Genomic DNA, 27360 nt, shown 5'->3' with positions numbered 1-27360 from the left:
TGCATGTGACAAACACAAGAAATCAGTTAACTGGGAACATCACTGATCTACCCTTTCTGCCAGACCTACTAATCTGCCATGCTCATATGCATGAATCACTCACATATTGGAGAGTCCTGCTAGATCTTATACTACCCAAGCAGATCTAGCAGCTCCCTTTTTAGCACTTGAATCTACATGTGTCTGCTTGTAATGGTAAATAGCAGGCTTGGAAAAGGGGTGGTGCTAAGGAAATGTGGGATGTGATGTATCAAAACATCAGCTCAACTCTGATGTTCTTGGCACAAAGAAAAGACACTGGTTAGAGAGCCATGTTTGTCTTTTTAAGTTGACCTTTACTCTGCTGTCAAGAAAAATGGAGGCAACTTTTCTTCACCACTGCTGGACAGTGCCTTCACACTGGCAGCTCACACCTAATACAATTTTGAAGCAGTATTGCATTTCCTGAAGAGGAGATACATTGATCTGCCTTGTGCAAAATATTTGCCTCTTGGGCTAAATTCTTCACAGATCTCAGAAGAGAAGGCATTGAAAAATGTATTCCAAAGATCTGTGTATTTTAATGCAGCCAAAGGATGACTTGATTATTCTGATTTAAACATTTCACTATAAATCCTGTCTGAATTATGTACTTACACATATTTAGATTTCACTAACAAATTTTAGCTAGTTTTCCCATGAATGGAATAAAGAGAAGAATGAAGTGTTGCAAAAGGATAATATTGCATCAGAAGTTTTTTTTTTACTTTAAATGTAGAATGATTTCTGAAGGAAATGTCAGGAATAAGATAGCAATAGCATCTGTATACATTATGTATGAAGTGACTTCGATATCTTTGTTGACAAAAGTCAACTTGCAGCCTAATACTATGAATTCCAAACTTTTTAGCTTTTCCTGAGAATCATATGAAAATATGAAGTACACGAAGATTATATTTACAGTTTGTGAAGCAAAAGCTGGGAAACAGAATAAATAAAGAATTGTTTTGAATCACGTTCTGCATAATATTGTAGGATGTGTGTGTGCATAAGGAAAATGATCTCACTATGCATTACCATCTGGAATGGAAATTTATACTAATATTTCAGTGTGAACACCTGCTTTTCTTCTGTATAACTTACAGGCTATCTATAGTGGTCTGATTCAGGAGAAAGTTTGATATATACTTGTAATATAAAGAGGAGATCTCTCCTAGAATCCATGTCAACCACAAATCTCTGATTTCTAACTTGTTTCTTTCCTCTTCCTCACACTCTCTTGGCACATAGCTTACCATATCAGAAACTCTCCTTCCTCTGATTTCACATGGCTGACGTTATGAGATACAGATGAACTGTAGGTTTGAATGCCTTTTTTATAAGACTTATCTTTGGTCGAATTAGCATAGGAAATGTTATACATTTTTATATGTAGTTTTATACGTTATCTCTCAGCTAATGAGCTTTTCAGAAAAGCTACTTCTCATCTGATATCAAATATGTTTGCTAGTAATGAGCTGATCTCTAATTACTGACAACTGTTTCCCAGTAAGAGATTGAACTGTGATTTCAACAACTTTGTATCTGGCCCATGACTATAAAGTACACCATGATTTTCAGTGGAAATGAACTTGCAATTATGACTAATAACTATTGAATTAAATATTTAAAACTTTGTCTTTACAAGACTTAACAAGCATAATATGACTCTGCACTTCTCATATGGGTGAAAAATTGGAGTCACAGTCATATCCATGAGTGCCATTCTGTGGCTTGTTAATATCAGTGATAAATTCATTCTTCATACTGTTTTCAACAAACTGAGGAAAAAAAACCCAACTCTTAGGACTGGAATGATAAAATCATGAGTACTTCCCTGAGAATAAAACTGAGAGAAAGGAAATATTTGACTTTATGAGCTACTGTCAAGTCTATAGCAATGTGTCTCCCAGGGAACATGGGACATGTAACTGGTACATGCCTTTTCTCTTTTTTTTTTTTTTAAGAAGATGATTTTTAACAATATGAATATCTATTATGGTTTTGCACTATTACATAGACTGTGTATTTTTATTGTCACCAGAAAAGACACTGACAAATCCACTAGTCAACCGCATATAGTGTCAAATATATCTTACATGCAGTTGTATCTGCAATGTTCAGTAAGCTGAGCAGTAAAAATTATACCTCTACTTGTCTTTCTGTGACTAATGCAAGCAGTGGCTTATACTTGATACTGATTCTTACCTGAGGGATCTTTTCCATCAGTGTCTTTGCTCATTTTCTCTGAGGCAGGACCGCAGCTGGGGGCAGGGTGTATCAGCTTGCAGAGGTAACTTAATAGATTCATCTGTACCTGACGCAACTTGATAGACTCATCACCATGTCTCCAATCTCATATTTTTAAACTGACTTTACAGCAAGTAAATGTCATGGGCTAACCTAAACAAGAAGGGGAACAAGTTTCCTATGTGTGTTTTTCCCCTTGAGTGTAAGATACCACCGTTTTCAGATCACATGCCCGGAGTTGTCTATATGTGATATATGAGATATATGAGAAAATAAAGCACAAGTTAACAGTAAAAACTGTGCTTTCCAGTAGCAGTCTATTATGTAGTTATTCCCAGTCTACAGCATAGAGCTCGAAGATCACCCCACTGGAGGCACCTTGTTGAAAGCTTTACAGACTGGAGAGGGATGAGCTCACAGTCATGTCTTTGCACCTTCAATACATTTGGCTTCAACAGAGTCAGTGTGAAGACTTGGAAAGTGTAGGAGCATTGCAGTTATAGTTAGAGGATATGTTCAGAATGGAAGGCTTGTGGTGTTCACCAAAAGGCAGCTAGTTCCTTTGAATAAATGCTCTGGTTAAATTCATTTATATAGTGAAAATGCTGTTTCTGTAGAAATATGGATTTAAAAGATAATAACTCTTTAGTTAAGCTGTTAAATTCAGAAATGTTAAATAAATGAAATTCTGTTTTGACTATACATCATCAGAAAAAGTTTTTCCTTTTAGCAAACTTGTTCAAATGGGGAAAAGAAGGATGTGAAATTCAGTTCCTTAACTTCAGGGTTTTCCTGTTGTTTATACTCCTAGCTGATATAATGAACTGAAATACTCATTTCATAATCCCAGTATATTGAACTAGCTCATTAGAAAATTCTAAAGACTTTTGCAGACAGCAAACTTACTCATGTCTAGACTCAGAAAAGCCCTGGGCTACCTTCAAACCCATTCACCAACAACAGAGTTGTCTATAACTAATTTCTAAACCTTGACTTTCTCATTCTGTGCTGGTGCTACTCCAGTTCTTCTTTTTATACACAGAAAAAACATAGAAATGGAAGCAGAAAAACCTTCAAAGTCTTCACTCACTGACAGGACAAGGTTATATATTGTAACTAATATAACAACCCAAAAAAGCAGAGTTGAAAACAAATGAGAAAAAAAAGTTGGAAGAAATATGGTTCAGTTTCTACTTGTTGCTATTGCTTACGAAACCATTTCTGGCTTTCTTCATTCACCTAGCGAGAAACGCCAAATAAGGCTGCCTGAAGGATGGAAGTACCTTAAAAAGGTGCTTCATGTATTTTCCAAGTAAAAATGAATAATTGATAATCTATTTGCATCTTCAATATCTAGGTCAAGTGGACACCGAAGACATTCTTTCTACGTGGAGTATAACAGTGAGTCACTCATATTCATTGCATATGCCAATCAGAGTCTCCTGAACTCACTTGAAAAGATTCTGTTGATTGTAAAGGATTAAAGCTCAAACATTTTCAGTTTTATTCACTGTTTCCATCCACATTCTTTCCAGGAATTACTAAGTTTGGTTAATAATTTTCTAAATTCAGAATTGGAAAGGTTGTGTAATTTCCATCCTTGGAGGTTTTCAAGACCTGACTAAATAAAAGTCAAGAAACCTGTTCTGATCTTACAGCTGACCCTGCTTTGTGCAGAACAGTGGACTCTTAACAGTTCTGGAGGTCCATTCCCACCTGAATTTTGAATCTATGAAACATAACACATCTAATTGTTCATTGCTATTTTTCCTCTTCCTTTTGGCTAAAAACAAGTTCATGAAAGATTTATAAGGGACCTGGAAGGAATCTTTGGTATAGTCCAGTTAGTCCAGTGCAGATGGAAGCTAATCAGAGCTTCCACATATTCAAATCTATCCCAGGGCTTAAATACTCATGAAGAAAATAGTAGGAATAAATAGCTTATCTCTAGCATGAAAGGAGGTTAAAATTCAAATGCTCTGCAATTCACTGTAGTTGTAACATAATGCTAATTAGCTATGCGACATAGAAAAAAATCAGCTGATAAGGAGTCTGAGAAATCTCAATAAGAGTGTGAAAATTAGGTGAATACATTGCCAGTACCAGATAAAATGACTAGAAGAGAATGATCTTAATTGCTCTAAAAGGAAGAAGCCACACTTGTGTTCCTTATATAGATTAAATAGTCATATAAAAGAACCATATGCAAAGCATATGGTGATGCTATTTACTGTAAAGCTTGAAATCCAGAGCTATCTCCAAAAAAGTTCCACGTGTACTGCTATGAAGTAACAGCCAGGACATTGTCACTTTTCATTCCTTTTTGTCTCTATTGGACTTCAAATATTAATCTAGAAAGGACAGGCTTGTGGCTGATGAAATCAACCATGCTTTGCTCAGTTTACCTAAGGAAATATTGAAAAATGTATAATGATATAAAACAGTGTTAGGTTCCTCAAGCTATCTGATTTCACAGTTTTTGAAATAAAGCACTGAAAAAAGAAAAGATCTTGGAAGGCTGAACAACCACAAATTAAAAAGGAATGGCTGAGAGGAAACAACAAATAGATTAGAGTTGTTTAGTTAACGAAAGAGACCTGTAAGATGTGATGTGACAGGCATATCATATATAAATGGTATGTAGATGGTCAATAGAGCTTTTTTATTTGCTTTTGGAACGAGACAGAAATGTTCATATTTCATATAAATGAACAAAATAAACAAGGTTTTATTTGTACAACTGAGATTAAACTCAAGTTGATTACTGCAAGACATACTTGCATAAAAATGCTAAGGAGGCCTAAAGAAAACTTCAGATGTGAATAACAGAACCATCAGCTTGCGTTCCTACAGTTAATATTAATCTGATTCCAGAAAATCCTTCTACAGCAAATGCAGATGCTAGCTTCTCTTCATCGTTTTGAAATACTTCAACAATTATGTTGAATGCAAGGTCTATTCTTGCTCTTAAACAGAATTGAAAAACTAACTGCCCATCTGTTTTATTCTGCAAACATACAATGACTACTGTCTTTGATTCTGCCATTTAAAATTTTGTAAATTCCTGCTTTTGCCTATATTTTCTCTTTATTACATCAAAAGGTTTTATATGTTGTTTTGTTTCTAACAAAGGGACAGCTATTCATCTCCAGTTCAGGCTTCTTTTTAATATGATCAGAGGAGTGCTTTCAACTATAACAATGTTGAATGGGTTTTAATTTACGTACGTAATAACCTCTAATCCTTTAATTGGTATCAATCAGAATCCAAAGTACATTCTTTCACCTTTATGACTGATGGATTTTTTTTGCCTTGTTGGCTCAAAGCAGAATTTAAAGTACTGTTGCATTTTCATTCTCCTGATCTTCTAAAATCCCACAGTAACAACTGTGAGCATCTCAGTTGATAGCAGTTTACTAGCGTGACTCATTAGTGATATTTTCACTTTTAAATGAAATCTGTTTTTCTCTAAATGTGGAAGGGTGAGTTTTCAACTATTCACTTAAACCAAGTTAACCAAGGATAACTTACAGAAAAAACTCACTTGTGTACCAACTCATGAAATGAAGACTTACATATTTAAAATACATTTCCATCCGCTTTCATTTGAATTGACAGAAAACATACTTTTATTCAAAAGACAGAAACTAGAATACAAAGAACAAGTGCAAGATAAACAAGGGAGGTTCAGACTGGCTACAAAGAAAAACAACCACAGTTAGGACATTTAAGCAGTGGAACAGGCTGTCTAGAGAGGGTGTGAATTCCCTGACTGACATAAAGCCCTAGAAAGCCTGGTCTGACCTTGCACTCTATTGTGCTTTGTGCTGGAAGTTGGACTAGAAATCCCTTGAAGTTCCTTCCAACCTTAATGTTTCCTATTTCTATAGATGAGTTCTGCAGGGAGTAAAAAGGGCTATCGTTGCCTTACAGTTTGGCAGTAGGAACTGAATAGTTTCCTATAAACTAACTTACCTGCTTATGAACCTCCTCCAGGGGCAGTGGGAATGCCTACTGCCTGATAACAAAACTCCATGGTCATTAGAGATGCTCACCTCAGTCTGGATGAGATGGACCTAAATCTGTATGCGTATCATAGACTTCACTGTAATGCGGCTCATGTCCCTGAAGAATGCTAAGACTTTTTCCTTGGGATCATGTCTCTAAATATTTAACAAATTAAAAGTACTTTACACTCTCAGAAGAATCACAGAATCACCAAGGCTGGAAAAGGCCTTCAAGATCACCCAGTCCAACCATCCACCTATTGCCAATAGTACTCACTAAACCATGTCCCTCAACACAAAATCCAAACATTCCTTGAATACTTCCAGGATCGGTGACTCCACCACCTCCCTGGGCAGCCCATTCCAGTGCTTGACTACTCTTTCAGAAAAGCAGTATTGCCAGAAAAGTAGTATTTTCGATAAGGATACAAAGGAAGCAATCCAAAGACTCTTGAAGTCAATGGAAGGACTAAACTGGCCTGAGTAGATATTGTTTAATCCCTAACAGTTTTCTTGTGTTTTTGTTTTTTTTTTTTTTCTCTTTAGAGCTGACTATCTAACAGTCTGTTTTATAGGATAAATCTTGAAAAACTAAATATAAATGTTTAAGTAAGTTCTTCTATTTTCTTAATTATACAGCTTATTTCTTATATTAATATTTTTTCTCTAGGCATTTGAATTTACTGGTTTTTGCTTCTGACCAACATCTTTCCTTATTTCAAGAAATACTCAATGGTATTAAAATACTGGTTTTAAAACAATGGTATTACTTCCTATCAGAAGGATAGGAATTAAAGACTTTTAACAGCTAAAGACCTCTGACTGCTGGTTCACATTCCCCTCTCTTAGCTCCCACTAGTAATCACTGCCCTGTACTGTCCTTTCCTAAAAAGACCTTCAGAGTCATCTGCTCCTGCTCTAATGAATGCCATACCATGATGTGACTCTGTGAATCACTGTAATTTTGGAATTTGAAGATTTCAGTAGAACGGGAAATTAGTTGAGAACATGTGGTGGAGGATCATGATAGATCTGGGAAGAAGTATGCACCTTTTTTAGCTGTTTTTCTCTTGAGTAGAGGGAAAACTCTTGCACGGTTGAGATTTGCTAATTCTGCTTGAAAGAAAAGTAAACTGTTATTTAGCACCAGGATGTGCATGCATTGATTTATCTTCTGAGAAGTAAAGGGTGAAATAATTGACTCAGTCAACTCCACCATTTCCATATGAACTTTCTGGAGACTTGCACACAGTGTCAGAGGGCAATGCTTACAGTGTGCTGTTCTAGTCCAAAATGTCAAAAAACTAAAGTAATAGCTAGTCTATACTCTACCCAATGGAACTTATTTATTCAGTCCTATCTCCATCGAGGAAACAAAAAATCTCAAAAATTTGCATTTCAGACTCCAGGTAAGACATGGAGACAAATTTATAGTTTTGCAGTGATTTTCCAAATAGAGCTTCAGAATCGTCAAATACCAGTAGAAGTTTCTACTGATTGCTCTTTTTCAAAAAAATATGAATGTGGATATGGGCAGACAGATATCAGATATCTTTAAAAACATTAACTCCTTTCCCTGCAGAAAGACTCAGACTAACAAACATTACAACTGGTAAGGAACTGTTATTTTATCAGTGTATTTTAACTATTGTAAAATATTTTAATTGCATGTTCGTAGTACTCACAAAGGCAAAAACTAAATTTAAAAATTAATACAATCATACAGAATTCTGTGTAAAAAAAATCAGTAAACAATTCAAGGCCTGAAAAGTACTCAATATTACTGAAAAAAAACTTTGCCAAGATTCTATATTTCAGCCTCAAATAATATACTTAGCACCAAGCAGAAATATGTGGGCTTGTTATCATACAAACTGTGACACATTACCAGTTAGATCTAAGTGCTCCAAATTTGGTAGGACTTGCAAAAATAAACCATTTTTTAATTGGCTTTACTATTTAAATTCCTCTGTGCTATTTTAAATTTTGTATTTTCTCTGCAATTCCAGTTTCCAAGGCTTTAGTTCAGAAAATAAATGAATGGATGAATAAAATATATCCATAAGTGCTTTCAACTATTTATCTGGTAGCATCCAGTCATATGATGCTAATCAGAATTCTATCACCATTTCCCATTAAGAAGTTTCTATCTTGTTTGGAAACAAAACCATTCTCTGATGCACATGCAAGATATAATTGCTGCAGTAATCATACAATAAACGTAAAAAACTCATTAGTGAAGGTCTCTGAGGCCCCCACCTTTCTCAATTTACCTCTAAAGTGAGTATGGACACCCAGATCCAGATTTTGGGTTGTCATATCTATGGAAACAAGTTACTTTGATGCCAAGCATTCTAGTACCAAGCATTCCTTTTCGGCTTAATGCTTCATTTTAGCAGGTGTCCATGAAGAACTTAAATTTTCTTATCACTTGCAATAGTCTTTTTTTTTTTTATAGCTCTTAAAATGATGCTAGTGAGGAAGCAACCCAAACATGCTAATTTACAAATGCTTCAACTGGAACAATCTTGTTATTTTCCAATTATATTTCCATTTGGAAACTACAATTATGAAAATATGTTCAATTCTCTACTTGTAACAATAGGTGGCAGTAATAAAATCTTCATTTGTCTGTATAGCCAGTGGGAACACTTTCAAGTATGGATTAGAGAAATAATTGCAGTATTTATTGTTATTATGGGTTGAAGATAACAGGCCAAGGAACATGAATTTTATACTGAGCCTTTTGCTTTTCTGAGTACGTACAGACAGATAAGTCTTCTTTGGACAGGTTTGGCTCCTGAACTTGCATGGGAACCAGATTAAAATAGAAATATTTAATACAGAACATATGATTATCTGCAGTTGCAATAATAATAGATAAAGATTCTTATACGCTATAAAGATTATAAAGATTTGACCAAAGAAATACATGAACCTATACTTTGAATCGTCTATGTTGCACACCATAATATTTAAAAACTGTACCACGGCAGCTGTATAAACTGAGCTTTTGCATTACACAACCCACACTGTGATACCCAGGATTCCTCTTCTGATTACAGAGGTTCTTTTCTAAGTGAGCATTACCCAACCTAAATGACTTGCATGCAATCCGGTGGTTAGCTTTCATTTTCCCTGAAGGACTCAACAACAGAAGAGTCCTTCCTTTACTACAGACACTTTATAGAGCTAATGCTGGATGTACCTTGTATCTAGAGCACTTGCGTTTTTGGATGTCTGAGAGGAACCTTGAACAATAGTCCACACTGATGGCATGGTGTATCATGCACAGGAAAAGGAAAATCCTAAGGTTGCCAGTAAGTGCCAGGGTAGTCATCTCTTCAAGGCAGCAGTGAAACATCCCATCAGGAATATTTTCTGCTGCTCTGAGTTTCAGCAGTACAACATAGCAGGGAGAAGGGCTATAGAACTGTGAGCAGAAAACAATCATATATCTGCAAGTGATGCTGTCTTGTTCTTTCTAATCTGAAACTCCAAATGCTAGCATGAATGTCAGGTTCCCCACTACCCTCACTATCATCATCATTTCCTTAATAAAGTATTAAGTATTTAGTCCTTTATTTATCAAAATGACCATCTCAGACCCTGTGATACATTCAACAAGAAGATACACAGAGAGGAGTCTGAATACATTCCACACTCAAGTGAGCTTTGACATCCTTTGGATGCTTTCTATTCTATTTGGTTTTACAGATTTAATGTACATAAAAGTGAGTTGCAATAGCACAGGCTGAAATGTGCCTGAAAAGAAAATCCTATTCAGTAAAAGATTAAAAAACCTGAGCTGCTGCTACCTGAACTGGCAGGTCTTCTTGTGAAATACACCAACAGATGTATTAATTCTATGAAGCAGAAGGGTAAATACCAGATTTTGTGCTGCATTTCTTCCCTCCACCCAATCTAACATTTCAAACATTTCATGGCACTTTTCTACCTCTAACATAGATAGGTTTATCCTAGATGTTTATATAGTAAATTACTATATAATTATTCTGAGAATAGCTTTGGATGATTCTAAGGACGAACCCTTATAAAGAAAATCCCACAACAATAAATACGCATATTCTTGAAGATTGTTGCTTAGAGTAGATGGGACTAGACAGGATGGAGATGACCAAATACACCAGCTTTTTAGGAAATCTTTTCTTTTTTCCATGTTTAGGAAATCTAAGAGGTCAACTACATATTGCTTGGAATCCCACAGCTAATTATTCCAAGACTTCTTGATTGATCTGGATAAGGAACAAAAGATCTGCAATATTACTTGAGTTCAGAGGCAGTAGTAACACCATCATAGTTAAGATTACTAGGCTGTGATGTGAAGATGGTTTTAGACAAGACTCTACAGATAAACTGTTGTTACAGTAATGTTTATTATAAGAGTTTGCCATTATTATTATTATTATAATTTATAAGAGTTTTTTTTTTATTATAAGTGAAATTATTATAGGAGTTGCCACTTAATTCAAAGAAAATTGAAATTGGATGCAACTCAAGATATTTGCATTAGATGCTATTATGAAGTAGGTGGCTACATTTCCATTTTTAGTGAATGTATGCCTAGACAATACAGTCACTGGAGTGTAAAGATTCAGTTGACTAAATATCTATCTTTTGATGAGCTGAATATCTATTTAGATTCTGTTGGCTGTGTTGAATAGGTATCCACTTGCTCAGACAGCTAATTTAAATATAGATTCCTGCATTTAGATCTTGGTGAACCGTGGAATAAGTTATAAGTTTTTAAAAACATCAGAAACATTTAGCACGCAGCACAGGATTATGAAAACAACTAGGGATGTTCTCGAGTCAAATTATTGTAACATGTTATCACAGAAGCACAGGCAGGTACTTAAGCCTCTTGCAGGAGTCACGCTTCTGGCACTCATTGTCTCGTTTGACGTCATCTCACACCACGAAGAGTGCAATCCTTCATGCATGATGAATTGAGCCATATGTATGGTTAAGGATTTTCTTACCAAATACCATCAAATAAAACATCTTCACCATTTTTGCAGTGAAAGTGACTGAAGCTCTGCATGGCCTTCTCTTAGTAATAGATGTGGTAATAAAGGAATGTCTGAGGATGGAGCCTGCTGGTTCCTCACTCACTTCCAGATGGGCATCCATCACAAGCCCGGATGTGTGGCAGCTGGGGGACCTGGCATTGCCACACAGAACTGCTCTTAAACAGCTGGAGATATATTTCATCCTTGGCAGATAAAATCTTGTCTGATAGAAGGAAATTGGTAATCCAGAATTCCTTAGGAGGGAAGAACAGGTAATGACTGAACACCACCATTCTTCTCAATAGCTGAAGAGTTACACCAGCTTGCTGCATGTGTTCAAAAATCTAGATAACAAAGGCATAACTCAATTTCTCAGTTTTAGATCTCCTATGCTGTAACATTTTGACTCTGTTTCTTCCAAAAGCAAATGTCAAATAATAAAGACTGGATGAAGGACTGTTGACTGGAAATGGACGCCCTTGCCTACACGCTCACAATTCTTAATTTCAGCAGTGGAGATACTCTGGGACTAAAGGAAATAAGCTGATACTTTAATTAGTGTTCAACTCTCTATTCATGTGGAAGTCCATATGTATGCATCAGCATCTGTCTGTAGAGAATTTCTGTGGCTGACACTTGGTTTGCAGATGAGAGTTGAAGAATCACCACCAAGGGAAAATTCTGCAGAATCTCAAGTCCCTGTAGATTTTAAAGGCAGAGCACTAGATAACTAATACATTTAATTAGCATTGAAGCTGAGAAACACAGCTTTCTGGCAACAGGTTTTCACCTCAGCAAGTCTTGCTTAATTGTTTTGTTTACTATATTACTAGTTGTTATTGATTATTAACAGTAAGTCAGTTACTGTTTATCAATATGAATTCGAAGTGGACATCCAAAACATATTGAGTAGATATTATGATCTGATGCTTTAAAAAAGACCAACTTTTAATTTTTTTTTAGCAACTTGAGAGAGCAACACGTATTGCTCATTTTGCCTCTTAATCATTCCCCCATTTCACAGTGCCACAGTGCCTCTCTCTACTCTTGCTGCTTGCTCCTTACTTGGAGTTTTAGAGACAATCCCTCTCCCAGTTGTGTTTCCCTTGCCCACACACTACTTCATGCTCTGCATTCCCCAGTTTCTTCTTCAGCGCTCCTGGATCCTCTCTGGCCATCTCCACATTTAACAAAGGAGTTTCTGTCAATATATCCCACTTTTATCTAATCTCTGGAAACTCCCAGATTGCCTTTTTCCCCTCCAAATCTGCAGAGAAAACTGTTTCTCTTATCCCTTCCCTGGTTATTCCCTAGCAACTTCCTGAAGTTCTTGAACAGGGACATGATATCTTTTTTCTTCTTGATACACTCAGGTGCACCTGTTATCTTCAATTTTGTTTTCCCTTGCTACTGTCTCCTGAGGAGCAGCTAGTTGAAACCTCAGCCATTTTTACTGTGAATTCAGGGACCAGACATCCAGAGCTTAAATCAAGACTGTCTGACCAGTTTGTTTTTCTTACACTATTTAAAAATGGATATCTCCTGCTCTGTTATTTTTCTTGTAGTGTTTTCACGGTTTTTTGTTGTTGTTATTATTATTTTTTTTAATAATTCATGAGGCCTTTCATCATTCCAGTTGCATGGCACATCACTGGATACTGAATGATAACAACTACATAGAAAGATGAGATTTTGAACAGTGCTGGTTTTTACTAAAAATTAACAGGGTAGAGACCTGAATAAAACCATGGAAAAATTTGAACTTTGAACCACAAAATATTTATAATCTGAGCTAAATCTATGAGTGGAAAATAGACAATATTGTATAGGAAGAGGGAACGTATTTCTACTGTAAAAAACTCATACTTAACTTTTAAAGTGCCTCCAACCCACATACACAAAAGTGTCAAATATGCAGTATAACTGAAATAAACTTACAGAGTGTAACGTGATGAAATGAAGAACAATCACTGTGAACCAAGAAAAGGAGAAGCTGATGTTTTGTAATATTTTTATCATTAGACTAGAGAGCAACTCTTAATCATGCAACCAGAACTGTGCCAAAGTTCCATGTGCATACCAAGATGAAGAAATTAATGAGTGAACAAAGAAGATATAAGTACATTTGAAAAAAACTTCTAGAGAATTGCCTTGAAGAGCACCCATAAAGTGTGTTGAGAAAAAATGCAAAACAAAAGAGTTAAAAAGGGAAGCAGAACTAAGTGTTTGGCAATCTGTATCTTAATTACAGGCCCTGCCTTCCACTTGTTTCAAAATGCAATACTCTATTAGATGATCAATGTTATATCTTCCCCTCTTTCTCATTCCTCCATGTAGCAGTTTAGTAAAAAAAATGTGCAGTGGAATATCAAAGGTGTGCTGAAAGCTGCTGAATGAATTTTTAAGTAGAGAAGGATGCTTAAATTGGCAATATCCTTTAAGGAAATGTCTTCCATTGCATCTCAAACAATCTTCTCAGTTCCTGAGCTATAAGAATACTGCAGTCATGAAGAATTAATGTAAATGTGCACTTTTTGCCATTTGCACTTTCTGTCATTTTGCCTTATATTAAAATGTAGCTTACATTATAAGGAAATTTCCAAGGGAATGCAAGAACACTCTGTGTATGTATTGCTCATCCAAGCTGAAGAAATGATACAGTCATTAAAGTCAGAATAGCAGAAAGAAGCAATCATCCACCTGTTTCTGTTTGCTCAGCCTGAAGTTTACAGCCTTCTTTTTCCATATTCCTGCTCTCCATCTAAATACTTTAATCAAATATACTAGATACAGATAAAAAAAACCTCAGGCACACTGCATACAAATCTGCTGTTTTTATGGACAGAATATACCTGTGTACAGCAGTGATATCATGAAATTTCTAAGAGACTATTAGCAAACATCAATATGCTACCAACACAGTGACCCTTGCTAGTACACAGGAGTAGCAAGTAGATGCCTTACACACTAAGTTGACTTCAGAAAATAGCAATTTCATAAAGAAGAAAAATAACATAAACCAAGTAATATTTGTGGATGGAGATATGACATAATCTTGAATATACAGCTCTGCTTCTATTCTATTAGCTCTCCTACTTCAGCATTTGGATCTATGAAATTGATTCATGCTCAGAATTGTAATACTGAGGAGACAAGAAAAGAAGGAAGGAAGGAAACCATTTAACTTCATTATCCATGAATGGGGTGATAAATTGTGGATATGAAGAATATGTATAGTATTTTGATACATACCATATGTCCTGCTGAATACTTAGCATAACACTTCTCTTACTTAAAGTTAGTTTAATAAGAAACAACTGTTAAAGAAACCCATAAGAAGAGAAAAAGCAGTAACACAGGCAGGTGATGGCAGCTGGTTTAAAAGAGTGTGTGCTCTTCAGAAACTAGATACATTTCATAGGAGAGTCATAATGCCAGAACTGACATGCAGGTAGGTTTTGTGAAAGTCCTCTAGCAGACAGACATACATGAAAAAGCTAACACAATAATATGCTGCGCTGCCACAATGACTGACAAATGGGAGATGCAGAGCATGGAACTGTCTAACTGTTGGCTGATGTCCTACATGGACTTCATGGGTCCACTTTGAGCATGCTCCACAGAAAATTTGTTCTGGGCCTAGGGCAGCAGTGGACATGCTGACAGCTCCAGAATATCTGCCTATCACTCTTAACTACAGCAGCAAGTTTATGGCAAGGAAGTTCCCTGGCAACTTTTTATTATCCGTTTGCATTTGTACCTCATGACATGACAGAGAACCCAAATTTGCCTGGCCTTTATCTCTGTACGTCCTTAGAGGTGAAACTACTACAGAATGAAAAATTCAGTGGGACTGAGTTCTACTGGTGTAAAAACTTTTCAGTGCTGTCCATAACTGCCTGATCATCAACAGTTACTACTTATGTTTCTACTTCTTTCCAGTGATTTCTGGTTCATAGGTTGCTTCAGAATTGTAAGAAATGATCTTTTACTCTTTTGAGTCACCCCAAAAGCCATTTAGAGGTTCTCTTTCACTCACTTAATGCTGTCCTCAATGCCAGCAATGGACAAGAGCCTGCAAGCTGTACTCATAGAAATATGTACCAGTAGAGGCGATGCACAGTTGCTATCACCACATGCACCACCCAACATCTCACTGTGCTCACATTTGCTTTTAGGTCTTCATGAACATTCAGCAAGCGCTGATGAATGTCATTGAGTCCCATTTAATTCACACAGAGGAATTCAAGAAAATCCCTATTTTCATCTGCACTTCCATGTCAGACAACATTTTGTCCCTCTGCTGCCATCTGTCACACAGCAACAAAATGTAACGGAATATTGGTTGGAAGGTTCAGCTTCTACTGCCATACCACCAACATCTGCCTCTGACATAGTGAGGCGGTATAACAAAACAACAGGCATTACTTTCAGATCAGCCCTCTTATGTAACTTCTTCCTCCATATCTAGTTGTACATCATATCTGCACTTACTTGTGTTTGTGTCTAAAAAGAGAAACAAGTAAAAAAAACAATTTCAGTGACAAAACTTTAGGTTTTTTGTTAATGAGGAACACTTGCTCTGTCAGTCTCACTACAGCACAAAAAGCTAGGACAAGGTCAGTTTAGACTGTCCTTCCTAATAGAAATTTGTTAGCTAATGATAATTGGCCCAGTTCAGACTATGGTTCAGATCTTCCCTTTCCTAACTTTCATGAGACACCTAAATTTTAAATGATGTGAGGTTTGTGGAGTAGAGTTTTCCTTGACTAAGCAAAATATTTCATGCTAACACACTGTTACAGCTTCTCAGTAATGAGAAGGAGGATGAAAGAAAGGACCAAGAGTCAACTTCATTTATTCACTTCAAAACTGCAAGGAACTGAACAGTCCTCTGTTGACCGCAGGGTGAATGTCTTAGCTATGGAATATGAAAAGAAAGAAGGCATCGTGGGTGTCTTCTGGTATTTTCCCTGAGTGATGAATGTAGAGCACGCTAGGTCCACAATAGAGAAGTATATCAGTGCCAGTGGCAGGACTGGATCACTTGGTGGGGCACCACACATCTCAGCTGTTTTATATACAGGCATTCTTCATTAGTCATCCAGTCTATGGATATTGAAATTTCACTGTGTTTTCAGATCAGCTTCATTTGTTGCATTATACTGTCTCATCTATCCAGTAATTTTTCTTTTACTCTTGCCAAACTTGTAACAGTAATTTGTTCTCATAGGTAAATAACTCCATTCTACAGTTGAAAGGCTTGTCCTTTGCTTATTCATATCTGGTGATATCTAATTCTTTTTTTAATGACTCAACTAAAACTCAAATACCTTTTGTGCACAGAATTTGTAAGTGTCTTTCTTTTTGATCAGTGCTAGCTCATAAGCATTCAGCAGATTTTCTGTGCTTTGTATTTGCATAGCATTTGTTTTAGCTGGTTTTGATATCCTTTCTAATTTGCTTCTCTTTACATAACTTCTCGTGCAGTTTCTGCAATTTGTCCTTGAAAATAATGTGGGCTTGCACTTGTTTAAAGAACATAAGACAAAGAAATGGAAGAGACTTGGGGAAACAGATGAAAAAAAATCAGTGAACAGACCTCTTGACTCGTCATGATCCTTGGGAGTATGTATGAATAATAGTCACAGTACGATTGTTGGTTTGTTTTTTCCAGTTTGTCTACTTCAGAATCTACTGCCTACTCTTCTTAATAAAAGTGATTAGAAATATGAACCAAAATTTGTAAGAAACTATGTCCTAGTAAGAAACTTGTCCTGATAAGCCCCAGATTGACACCATTCTATCTGTAACATCTGCAAAAATCAACAAAGCATGAAGTCTTTGTTTTCAAATCATTTCAAAAGCTTATTTACTTCTTACATGCTAAATGGACAGTTTATGAAAGGAACATTTAAAATTAGAGTTTTTACTTCTGGAGAGTAGTCTTGTGAGTGAAAGACTACACTATGAAAGAGAGAGGCTTTCATCATTCATTTGGATGTATTACCCTATTTCACCAGACTGCTGGACACCTTGAAGGACACACTGGTGATGAACATGAAGTTCCTACACTACAACACAGCCTAGTAGTGTTGCACAGGACAGTACATCTGGCCTCGCCTTTAGCAGCAAAACTCCCTTACTTTGCAGCAGGATGCTTGGTAGAATGGTACATAATCCTCCATTTGTCACCATGTTCCATTATTTTCTGCCTGAACTACGTGAACCAATTCTGTGTTTCAACCTAAGATTTAGTTGTATACTTACATTATGTATACACATACAAATTATTTTACATTTTTAAAAAATTACTGAAATAAAAAAGCCAACAAACTGGGTATGCAGATCAAACATAGAGTCCAGTATGTCAAAATGGTGATGTAAAGTTACTGCAATTTCCTTTCCAGACACTTGCTACAGCCAGCTTCCTTTCTGACCAGATGAAACTAAAGGAAACAAGCAGTGATGTAGAGTTGCAAGGACAATGCAGTTAACACTTGCCCACTTGGAAAGAGAAAACCTGATGTGATCAGTATGGGTGCATTACTTGGGCAGCAGGAGCTGTGCTGCTCTGAGCTAAGGCTCTGGCTGCAAGAGCATCCTAGGAGACACAACTGCCACTGGTGGAAGAAATAACTGAATGAAACTGTGCAGCCTACTTCAGTGAGGAAGCAGGTGGTTTTATTGAAATTTATGAACAGAAACATTTGTGAAAGGAGGAGGCTGAGTTACTCAAGTCTGAAATAAGTTCATTCAGGCTTTGATGGGAAAACTTCTGTCCAATATATTATTCACTGATATTATACAGGCAGCACGGGAAAGAGTACATTCAGATGTACAGTCCTGAAACTTGATGTCAGCTCATGCAGAGTGCCAGATTTGATCCAACATTTGAGAGCAAGTGAGACTACGTGAACTGTCAGAAGCCATTCTGTGTGCACTGGATCCAAAGGTCCATAAGAAACACTGTTCATCCAGGTTTTTAATGATTTGTTTTAAATTTTAAAAACGTGGAAAAAACATCATTCTAGCAAAGCTGTGAGAAATATAAGTTTGTGATGTAGTTTTACCAGTATCTAATAGAGATATCTCAATATTAATTTAGTGTTAAGTGAAAAATTTGCCAGAGTAATCTTCAGATCATAACTTGAAACTTATCACGTTCTTTTTTTAAAGTGCTTATAATTCTGGTTGAACATCTACGTAATTGCAAATATTTACAACAAAGCTGCAAGAGAGACATGCAATGCAGCATTTTCTTTTGTGACATAACAAATAAAATCATGTTTGCAGGATTTTACTTGGCAAATATGGATTTATATGCAATTAATTTGCAATTTTCATTGAAAAAAAACTGAAGAATAATGGCTTTTGCACAATTAATGTTTAAAGTCATCTCTGCAGAAACAATACTTGTATTCCTGAAATAATTGCCACATTCAAAATACACATAACAAACTGCCTCAGCTAGTGCAGAGGCATTGCATGTTAACTCTCAAGGGAACTGGCATAGCACCTACCTAGACATTCATACATCCATTCACATGTGCCTTATAGCTCCTGTCTCCCTCACTTTCACCTCCTTTTCTAGTAAATTCCTGGGGCTGCAGGCTAATCCTTAAAAATACCTTCTGTCACTTTTCTGGATACAATAGTAATGGAAACTTGTACACATTTCACACACATCTGTAAATATTGAGAAGTTTAGTTCCTGACTCACACATCATATATTCAGCTCTTTGTAATGTCATGATTTGAAAATCCACCTACCCAGTCTGATGAATCATTCAACCACTCTTTGTAGCACAGACAAAATTTAGTAGTGGGCTCTCTCAGTGACTCTGTGACTCACTTTTTTTTTGTTGTTGTTGTTGCTACTAACATGCTCATTTAAAAGTGAAAGATCCAATACAGTTTCATAGGTTAACTCCTGAATGCTGACTAGAAGGACTTTGTCATACTGACAATGCTGAGGTCTGCTTCCACTGAGCATAAATGCCAGCAAGCTCGTTGATTTAATCTGTGATTCAGTTTGGGTGTTTGCAGCAGTAAAGCAACATCAACATGTTTCCATATGGCAATATTGTTTGCTCAGCTCCTTAGCCAACTGAAATCAGAGGTGCCAGTCCTGTTGGAGTGGTCTGTAGCAGCTGAAGACCTGCCATAGCTGAAGCCAGGGGGACAGTGGCACATGATGGATATTCCTGAGGTAGTAATTCCTTCACTGATACATGGATCATCTGAGGTGTTCTGGGACATGGTGGGAAGGTGAGAGCCGAAATGCTCCTTGTACCATAGTTGGGTGGTATGGGCAGAAAGCAGTGAAGTGCAAGTGCCATATTCAGGTCCCAGTTTCTCCCCAGTAGCACAGTGGGATGGGAGAGTCAGATCCTTCACATCCTATACAACAGTCACAGAATCACAGAATCACAGAATCACAGAATCACCCGGGTTGGAAGGGACCCCAAGGATCATGTAGTTCCAACCCCCCTGCCTAGCAGGGCCACCAAACATACACATTCAGATCAGGTTGCCCAGGACCCTGTCCAACCTGGCCTTAAACACGTGCAAGGACGGGGCATCCACAACCTCCCTGGGCAGCCCGTTCCAGGGCCTAACCACTCTCCTAGTAAAGAACTTCCCCCTAACATCCAACCTAAATCTTCCCTCCTTCAACTTAAAACCATTTCCCCTAGTCCTGCTGTTGTCAGCCCTTTTGAAGAGTTTACTCCCCTCCTGGGTGTAGGTTCCCTTCAGGTATTGATAGGCTGCAATGAGGTCACCCCGCAGCCTTCTCTTCTCCAGGCTGAACAAGCCCAACTCCCTCAGCCTGTCCTCATAGTCCTAACAAAATAGCCAGTGAGAACCACCACAGCATATAAACCAGTTATTTTAATGTGTCTCATGTTGTAAAAATTGCCAACATAAAGTGAAAGCAAAACCTCATCTTTGGAAATTGACACCAAATGCCCACAAACAGTTCCAGCTAGGATCCCCACTCCTCCTGCCTTCCTGGGTGCAAATCAACAGCTGGTTTTAAAGTCAGTGATGTTACACTGCACTACAATGAGTGCGAAACAGGAAATTCAGTAAAATTGTTTACCAGCCATGATAAATTAATGCAGAAAAGAACAGAACAGTCTTGCCCAATTCCTCAGTTGAATCATGGCAATGCATGTTATGTAAGAAAAAAACTACAGACACATTGACTTAAATTTAACCCTTCATTCCCTCAAGACATCCACCAACTTTCAAAGACCATTCTGTGAAACATATTTAAGTCCCAGGCTTGTAATAAAATACGAGTTTTAATTACAAATTCTTTGCCTAATGTTTGAAAGCCTATCTACATAAACTGTCTCATTAAAATGAAGGTGAGAAAAGTGCTCATCAATTTGTTTTTCACCAAGAACATTCTTCAAGACATAGAAACAAAGGTCAACTGAAATTCCGAGCCTAACTTTTAAATTATTCAGTGGTAAAGGAACCTGTATACAGAATACATAGAAATGCACAATAATGCTTGCAACATTTGTATGCTTTTTATTTCAAGCAAAAAAAATTGTTGCAATGCTTTCTTGGATTTTGTTTTGTACAGTTTTGTTTACAGAGGACACATCTACCACTGTCCCTCAGGTTTGAGAAATTTGTACTGACACTCCCTCTTCAATAGTCAGATCACACTTTTTATTATCACTTTATTACAAAATCATGAGGCAGCTCTGGTGAGCAGATAGGATGAAGAATATCAATTAAAGCATTTGAAGAAATTTGTTTGTACTTGTCACTAAAAGATCTATGGCACAGTTCAGTTCCGCTTGCTCTCTGAATCTCACATCCAGCTTTGGCAATGCAATAAAACAATTTTTCTGTTTAAGCCAGTGCAAACCAAGGAGAAATATCCTGAATTTAGCATAAAAGGATAAAACAGAGGATTGAGCCAAACAAAACTTCACAGTTGCTACACTAAAAGCTGCAAGAGCTCCAGAAGGCTCTTGGAATCCATTGATGATAGCTTTCTGGTTCAGGTATTGGACAGACCGACCAGAGGTGAAGCGTTGCTGGACCTGCTGCTCACCAACGCTGAGGAGATCATCAAAGGCGTCAAGGTTGGAGGCTGCCTGGGCTCCAGCAACCACGCCCTGGTTGAGTTTGTGGTCTCAAGCAATGTGGGCCTGGCAAAGAGCAGGACCAGGACACTGAACTTCAGAAGAGCAGACTTCAAGCTACTCAATGGATTTCTGGCCAAGATCCCCTGGCGCGCTGCCCTCAAAGACAAGGATGTTGAGGAGAGCTGGCGGCTCTTCAAAGATGCCCTTCTGGAAGCACAAGAGGTCTCCATTCCTCTGAATAAGAAAGTGGGCAGGCGAGGTAGGAAACCGGCATGGCTCAGCAAGGACCTGCTGAGAGAACTGAGGGCGAAGAAAGGGGTGTACAAGCTCTGGAAACAAGGCTGTGTCACCTGGGAAGAGTACAGGAATGCCGTCCGGACTTGCAGACGTGGGATCAGGGAAGCCAAGGCGCAGGCAGAACTGAACTTGGCAAGGGACGTGAAAAACAATAAGAAAACCTTCTACAGGTACATTGCCCAGAAGAGACAGGCCAAAACGGGCGTACCTACTTTGGTTAATTTAAAAGGAGAACTGGCTTCAACAGATGAAGAGAAAGCTGAGGTGCTGAATGAGTTCTTCACCTCGGTCTTCACTGGTGGCCAGGATTCTAGTCTTTTTCACGTCCCTGAACCCTGCATCACCAAACCTCTATGTGGGGACCAAGGAGGTAAATCCCTCCCCACTGTAAGGGCAGAGCAAGTCCGAGAGCGCCTCCTTAGACTGAATGAATACAAGTCTATGGGGCCGGATGGAGTGCATCCCAGGGTCCTGAAGGAGCTGGCTGAGGTGGTTGCCGAGCCACTCTCCATCATATTTGAGAAGTCGTGGCTGTCAGGTGAGGTCCCAGACGACTGGAGGAAGGGTCACGTCACTCCCATATACAAGAAGGGGAGCAGGGAGGACCCGGGGAACTACAGGCCGGTGAGTCTCACCTCCGTGCCTGGGAAGATCATGGAACAGATCCTCCTGGACAACATGCTCGGTCACATAAAGAATGAGCATGTGATCCGAGACAGCCAGCACGGCTTCACCAAAGGAAGGTCATGCCTAACTAATCTTGTGGCCTTCTATGATGGAGTGAAGGCATTGGTGGACGAAGGGAAGGCGACCGATGTCATTTACCTGGACCTGAGCAAGGCCTTTGACATGGTCCCCCACCACATCCTCATCTCCAAATTGGAGGGAAGTGGATTTGATGGGTGGACGACCCGATGGATAAGCAATTGGTTGAAAGGCCGCAGACAGAGGGTGGTGGTCAATGGCTCTATGTCCAGGTGGAGGCCGGTAACAAGTGGTGTCCCCCAAGGGTCTGTCTTGGGACCGGTGCTCTTTAACATCTTTATTAATGACATCAATGAGGGAATTGAGTGCACCCTCAGCAAGTTTGCTGACGACACCAAGCTGAGTGGTGCGGTTGATACGGTGGAAGGAAGGGATGCCATTCAGAGGGACCTCGACAGGCTGGAGGGCTGGGCTCGGGTGAACCTGATGAGGTTCAACACGGCAAAGTGCAGGGTTTTGCATTTGGGCCGGAAGAACCCCAGGCACCTGTACAGGCTGGGAGGAGCGGTCCTTGAGAGCAGCTCGGCAGAGAGGGACCTGGGGGTCCTGATGGACGAGAGACTGAACATGAGCCAGCAGTGCGCTCTGGCAGCTCGAAAGGCAAATGGGATCCTGGGCTCCATCAGGAGAGGGGTGGCCAGCAGGGACAGGGAGGTGATTGTCCCTCTCTACTCGGCTCTTGTGAGGCCCCACCTGGAGTACTGTGTCCAGGTGTGGAGCCCTCAGTACAAGAAAGACATTGAGATTTTGGAAAGGGTCCAGAGGAGGGCGACTAAGATGATCAAGGGGCTGGAGCACCTCCCCTATGAGGACAGGCTGAGGGAGTTGGGCTTGTTCAGCCTGGAGAAGAGAAGGCTGCGGGGTGACCTCATTGCAGCCTATCAATACCTGAAGGGAACCTACACCCAGGAGGGGAGTAAACTCTTCAAAAGGGCTGACAACAGCAGGACTAGGGGAAATGGTTTTAAGTTGAAGGAGGGAAGATTTAGGTTGGATGTTAGGGGGAAGTTCTTTACTAGGAGAGTGGTTAGGCCCTGGAACGGGCTGCCCAGGGAGGTTGTGGATGCCCCGTCCTTGGACGTATTTAAGGCCAGGTTGGACAGGGTCCTGGGCAACCTGATCTGAATGTGTATGTTTGGTGGCCCTGCTAGGCAGGGGGGTTGGAACTACATGATCCTTGGGGTCCCTTCCAACCCGGGTGATTCTGTGATTCTGTGATTCTGTGATTCTGTAATACAGAAAAGAATTTACCCCACTGTCTCATGTAAACAGATAGAAAACAAACAGGCCTCACTCAATACATGACACAATTTCTGACATAAATATTATGATTGCCATCCATTAAGCAATAAAAATAAGAGGTTGTTGTAATTAAAGAAATGCAAAAAGGACACAACACCTATTCCTGATCCAATTCATTTCTACTATTTCTCTTATTTCTCCACCTTTCCTACCACTCATCAACCTAGTGCAGATTCTGCAAGCAAAAAAAGTCACTAATTCCTAGCACTTGATGTTCTGACCTTTCCCTCACATTGTTGTGTGAAGGTGTTGCCCTGAATTTACAACTTTTTTGTGTTCAGGAGAACTGAGGATCCAGAGAATCAAAATGAAATTAAAAGCAGCCAGAAGGATGTTAGGTGATGTATTTAGATGTTATCTGATACGTGATAAAATTCCTTTGGTTTGCAAACAGAAAACAACCCATCCCTGAAATGAAATTCTCTCACCTGTGAATGATGTGGTATCTCTGCAAATAATCCAGGGAAAGTGCCAGCTCACAGATGTACAGTTTGACGGTTCCTTCATTAAAGTGAACATTCTGCTGCAAATGGTACCTCAGGTCTCCTCCAAGCAAGAGATCAACCACCATGAACATGTCTTCTTCATCTTGAAAGGAATACCTGGAAGAAGGAAATACAGCTGAGATTTCAGATCAGAGAAGCAGTTGCAGCATGCTCTAGGATAGCTCTCAGAAGTAGTTCTGTTCAAGGCAAGTTCATGATTTGCTCAAAAGGCACACACCGATTTCTCCAATGTGGTAGTACAATTCCATGGCCGAACTTTCTTTGTTTGCTGTAGGACTCTGAGTCCAAGCAGAGCTTGGGTCACTGCAGCACAAGTATCTGAAGTGTTTTAACCATAACTAAGCACTTTAATGTTGATAAACTGCATTTAAAATACTCTTTAGTTTTCTACATTTTAAAATAACCATATAGACATTCAGTCAGCAAAATAGCTTACTACATAGAAGCAATAAAATAGAAGACATTGAAACATATTTGGTACTAGATGTATCTGCCTGTAGCTCAGTACCTATGGAAGATAACTTTGCAGGATCAAGAGCTGCTGTCCCAGTGGTATATTCCATATTCAGTAAATATACACAGCACTATAGCTGAATATTTTCTATAGCTTCTAGCATAACTCCAAATTCAACAAGAAATAACACTGCAATTTTGCTGCTTAACAGTATTTATTTTTTTCAGCCTGCAACTTACATCTTGCAAAATGACAGAGCCTTCATGATTACCAACTAAATTCTTTTGAACACTTTCCCAGAACTGCACGTTGAATACGATGAGGGCCAAATTCTGGTCTGTTTTAAATCCTGTAAACCCAAGAGTGTAGCCAGCCAACGTGTAGTGTACACAGTGCTCGGGTAAGCAGGATTTTCCATCTGTTTCTACTTACCTTGGATAATCTGCCATCACTCTATTTTCTTCCAATCTAAGTAAACTGATAGAAACTCACTGGTTTTCATTTCTGAATGCAGCTAAGACACAGTGTTTTAGATTTCCCAAATGGAGGATGGTGTATACCCTATTTCTAATATGAAGTCACTTTACACTGGTTTGAGAATTCATTTTGTTGTGAAGTTATATTAGCTTACATCAGACATGAATACGAAAGGCTGAGAAGTGATCCAGGATGATAGTTCCTCCTCCATCATTTTTTATCCCATGAGCTGTGTAATATATGTTAGCTACAGATTCAGTTGTTCTGAGCCATAAAATATATAAGGAAATGAAAAAAAAGAGTAGCTTTGCAGAAAAAACCTCCAGAAAAGTCTACAGTAAATTATTTTAATTGACAGTTACAAATGGTTTTCCTTGCACTTAGGCCTGCACTTTCTGAAATGAGACACTGTTTAAGATTGTCACAAATAGTTTGTTATGAATTTAAATGTTTTCTATTCTTTCTGAGCACAGATCTGAGATGCAAGTGTCTCTAGGTTACATTCCTGTATGCCTTTCAAATGCTGGGAGGTTGCCATTTTATTTGCATTAAGCTTACTTCTCAGTATGTCAGAATCATAAAGAGGTTGGCACAAGGTATCTGCTCACCTCCAGAGACTCAGAATTTCAGCACACAAGCACTGAAAAGAGAAAGCTTCAATTATATTCAAATTAGTCTGAATGTTGTGCATTGCTGAGCCTGGAGCAATTGCAAAAAGAAAGACTAAATACATTGTTATATTTAATGGTCTTTTTTCTTTTTTTTTTTTTCTTTTTATTTTTAAATGATATTTTTAAATGAAGTAGTTGTAGCTTTGAGCAGAGGTAATGAGAAATGTTAACTTCTTTCTTCAGCTACTACTTCAGTAAAGAGTAGATTTTGTCTGGTTCCCTTTTGTGTCATAAAAAAAGGAAAAATAAGTGAAATAAAAAGGCACTGATTGAAAATTCTACTTAAATTTATGAATAAAATACTGCATCTAGTCCAGAATTAAATATTTCTCATGGTGTCTAGAATCACATGATTATACACCAGTAACACGAATATGATGTCACTCTCATCATAAGAATTATAATGTCCTAAGTAATTTATTTAATGTGACTGTGAGGCTGAGGATGAAGTCTGGATAAGGACTGACTTCTGTTTTAACTTCAACAACTATTGCCATTTCTGGGAAAATAATTACTGTGTTTGAAAGTGTACTCAAGATAAATGTGCTACTAGAGCAATCCAGGAATAAATGTGGAATGTTCTCCACATGTACATAATTGATAATACTTGATGGAATGGAATTTTCATTCCAAGTTTGTGTTTCTGCTGAGGCACTCTAGTTTCTTGCAATTGAGAGTGGGGGAATAGTGGCCCTGTGCTATGTTCCCAAGTAAACTTTTGGTGCAACTGTGAATGGAATTTTCATTCCAAGTTTGTGTTTCTGCTGAGGCACTCTAGTTTCTTGCAATTGAGAGTGGGGGAATAGTGGCCCTGTGCTATGTTCCCAAGTAAACTTTTGGTGCAACTGTGAATCATCTAGGATTTAAAAGAGAGTTAAAAAATAAGAACTGGAAAGAACTGTTACCCTATTCCATTCCATTATTGGCAGGAAATGCTACTATATATTGTCTGCTGACAGTGAGGTTCAGGAGTGTGCATGTTATTTCTACTCACGTTCCACAGCAACCTAAGAGAAACAACACTGCATCAGAATAGATGCCCATCTATCTTGGGAGTCACAAGAAACACAGAAACAACACAGAAATATGCAGAAAAATACGTAGAAAACAGCAAAGAATAGCACGGAGATGTATAATGCTTTCCTCCAGTACTCAAACGTGCTGCAGGACTTTCTGGATCTTAGTTTGACATACAGGAATCCAGACTGAGATGATAAGAGATGGCTTTTGCCCTGGCACATGTCAGATCATTTAGTATCAGCTGAGCACCCACTATCAGGTAAACATGTTGAGGTAAGCACAATCCCGAAAAAGAAAAATATAAGGCTTCCAGAGAAGATTCTAGCTCTAGAATAACACATTCTGAATCCAAACAGATGAAATAAGAATGAAACCAAGTGAGGATTCAGAAGCGTTCATAAGCTTTCCTGCATCTGTCACAAGCTGTAAATGACCAACAGGACAC

General features: G+C 38.3%; 1 protein-coding gene across 3 annotated transcripts in view; it reads right to left on the bottom strand.

Annotated features, from left to right (window-relative positions):
- Nucleotides 1-27360, bottom strand: part of STK32B (serine/threonine kinase 32B) — a 152101-nt gene that overhangs the window by 45188 nt on the left and 79553 nt on the right. For all 3 annotated transcript variants that reach the window (XM_048943147.1, XM_048943149.1, XM_048943148.1), the window contains exon 4: nucleotides 24216-24389. In XM_048943147.1, coding sequence (XP_048799104.1) covers nucleotides 24216-24389 — 174 coding nt within the window. The remainder of the gene's footprint in view (nucleotides 1-24215; nucleotides 24390-27360) is intronic.

The sequence above is a fragment of the Lagopus muta genome, chromosome 4 (genome assembly GCF_023343835.1).
Source record: "Lagopus muta isolate bLagMut1 chromosome 4, bLagMut1 primary, whole genome shotgun sequence".
Classification (NCBI taxonomy): domain Eukaryota; kingdom Metazoa; phylum Chordata; class Aves; order Galliformes; family Phasianidae; genus Lagopus; species Lagopus muta.
Note: the sequence above shows the minus strand (reverse complement) of the source record. Positions and strands in the feature narration are given on the sequence as shown.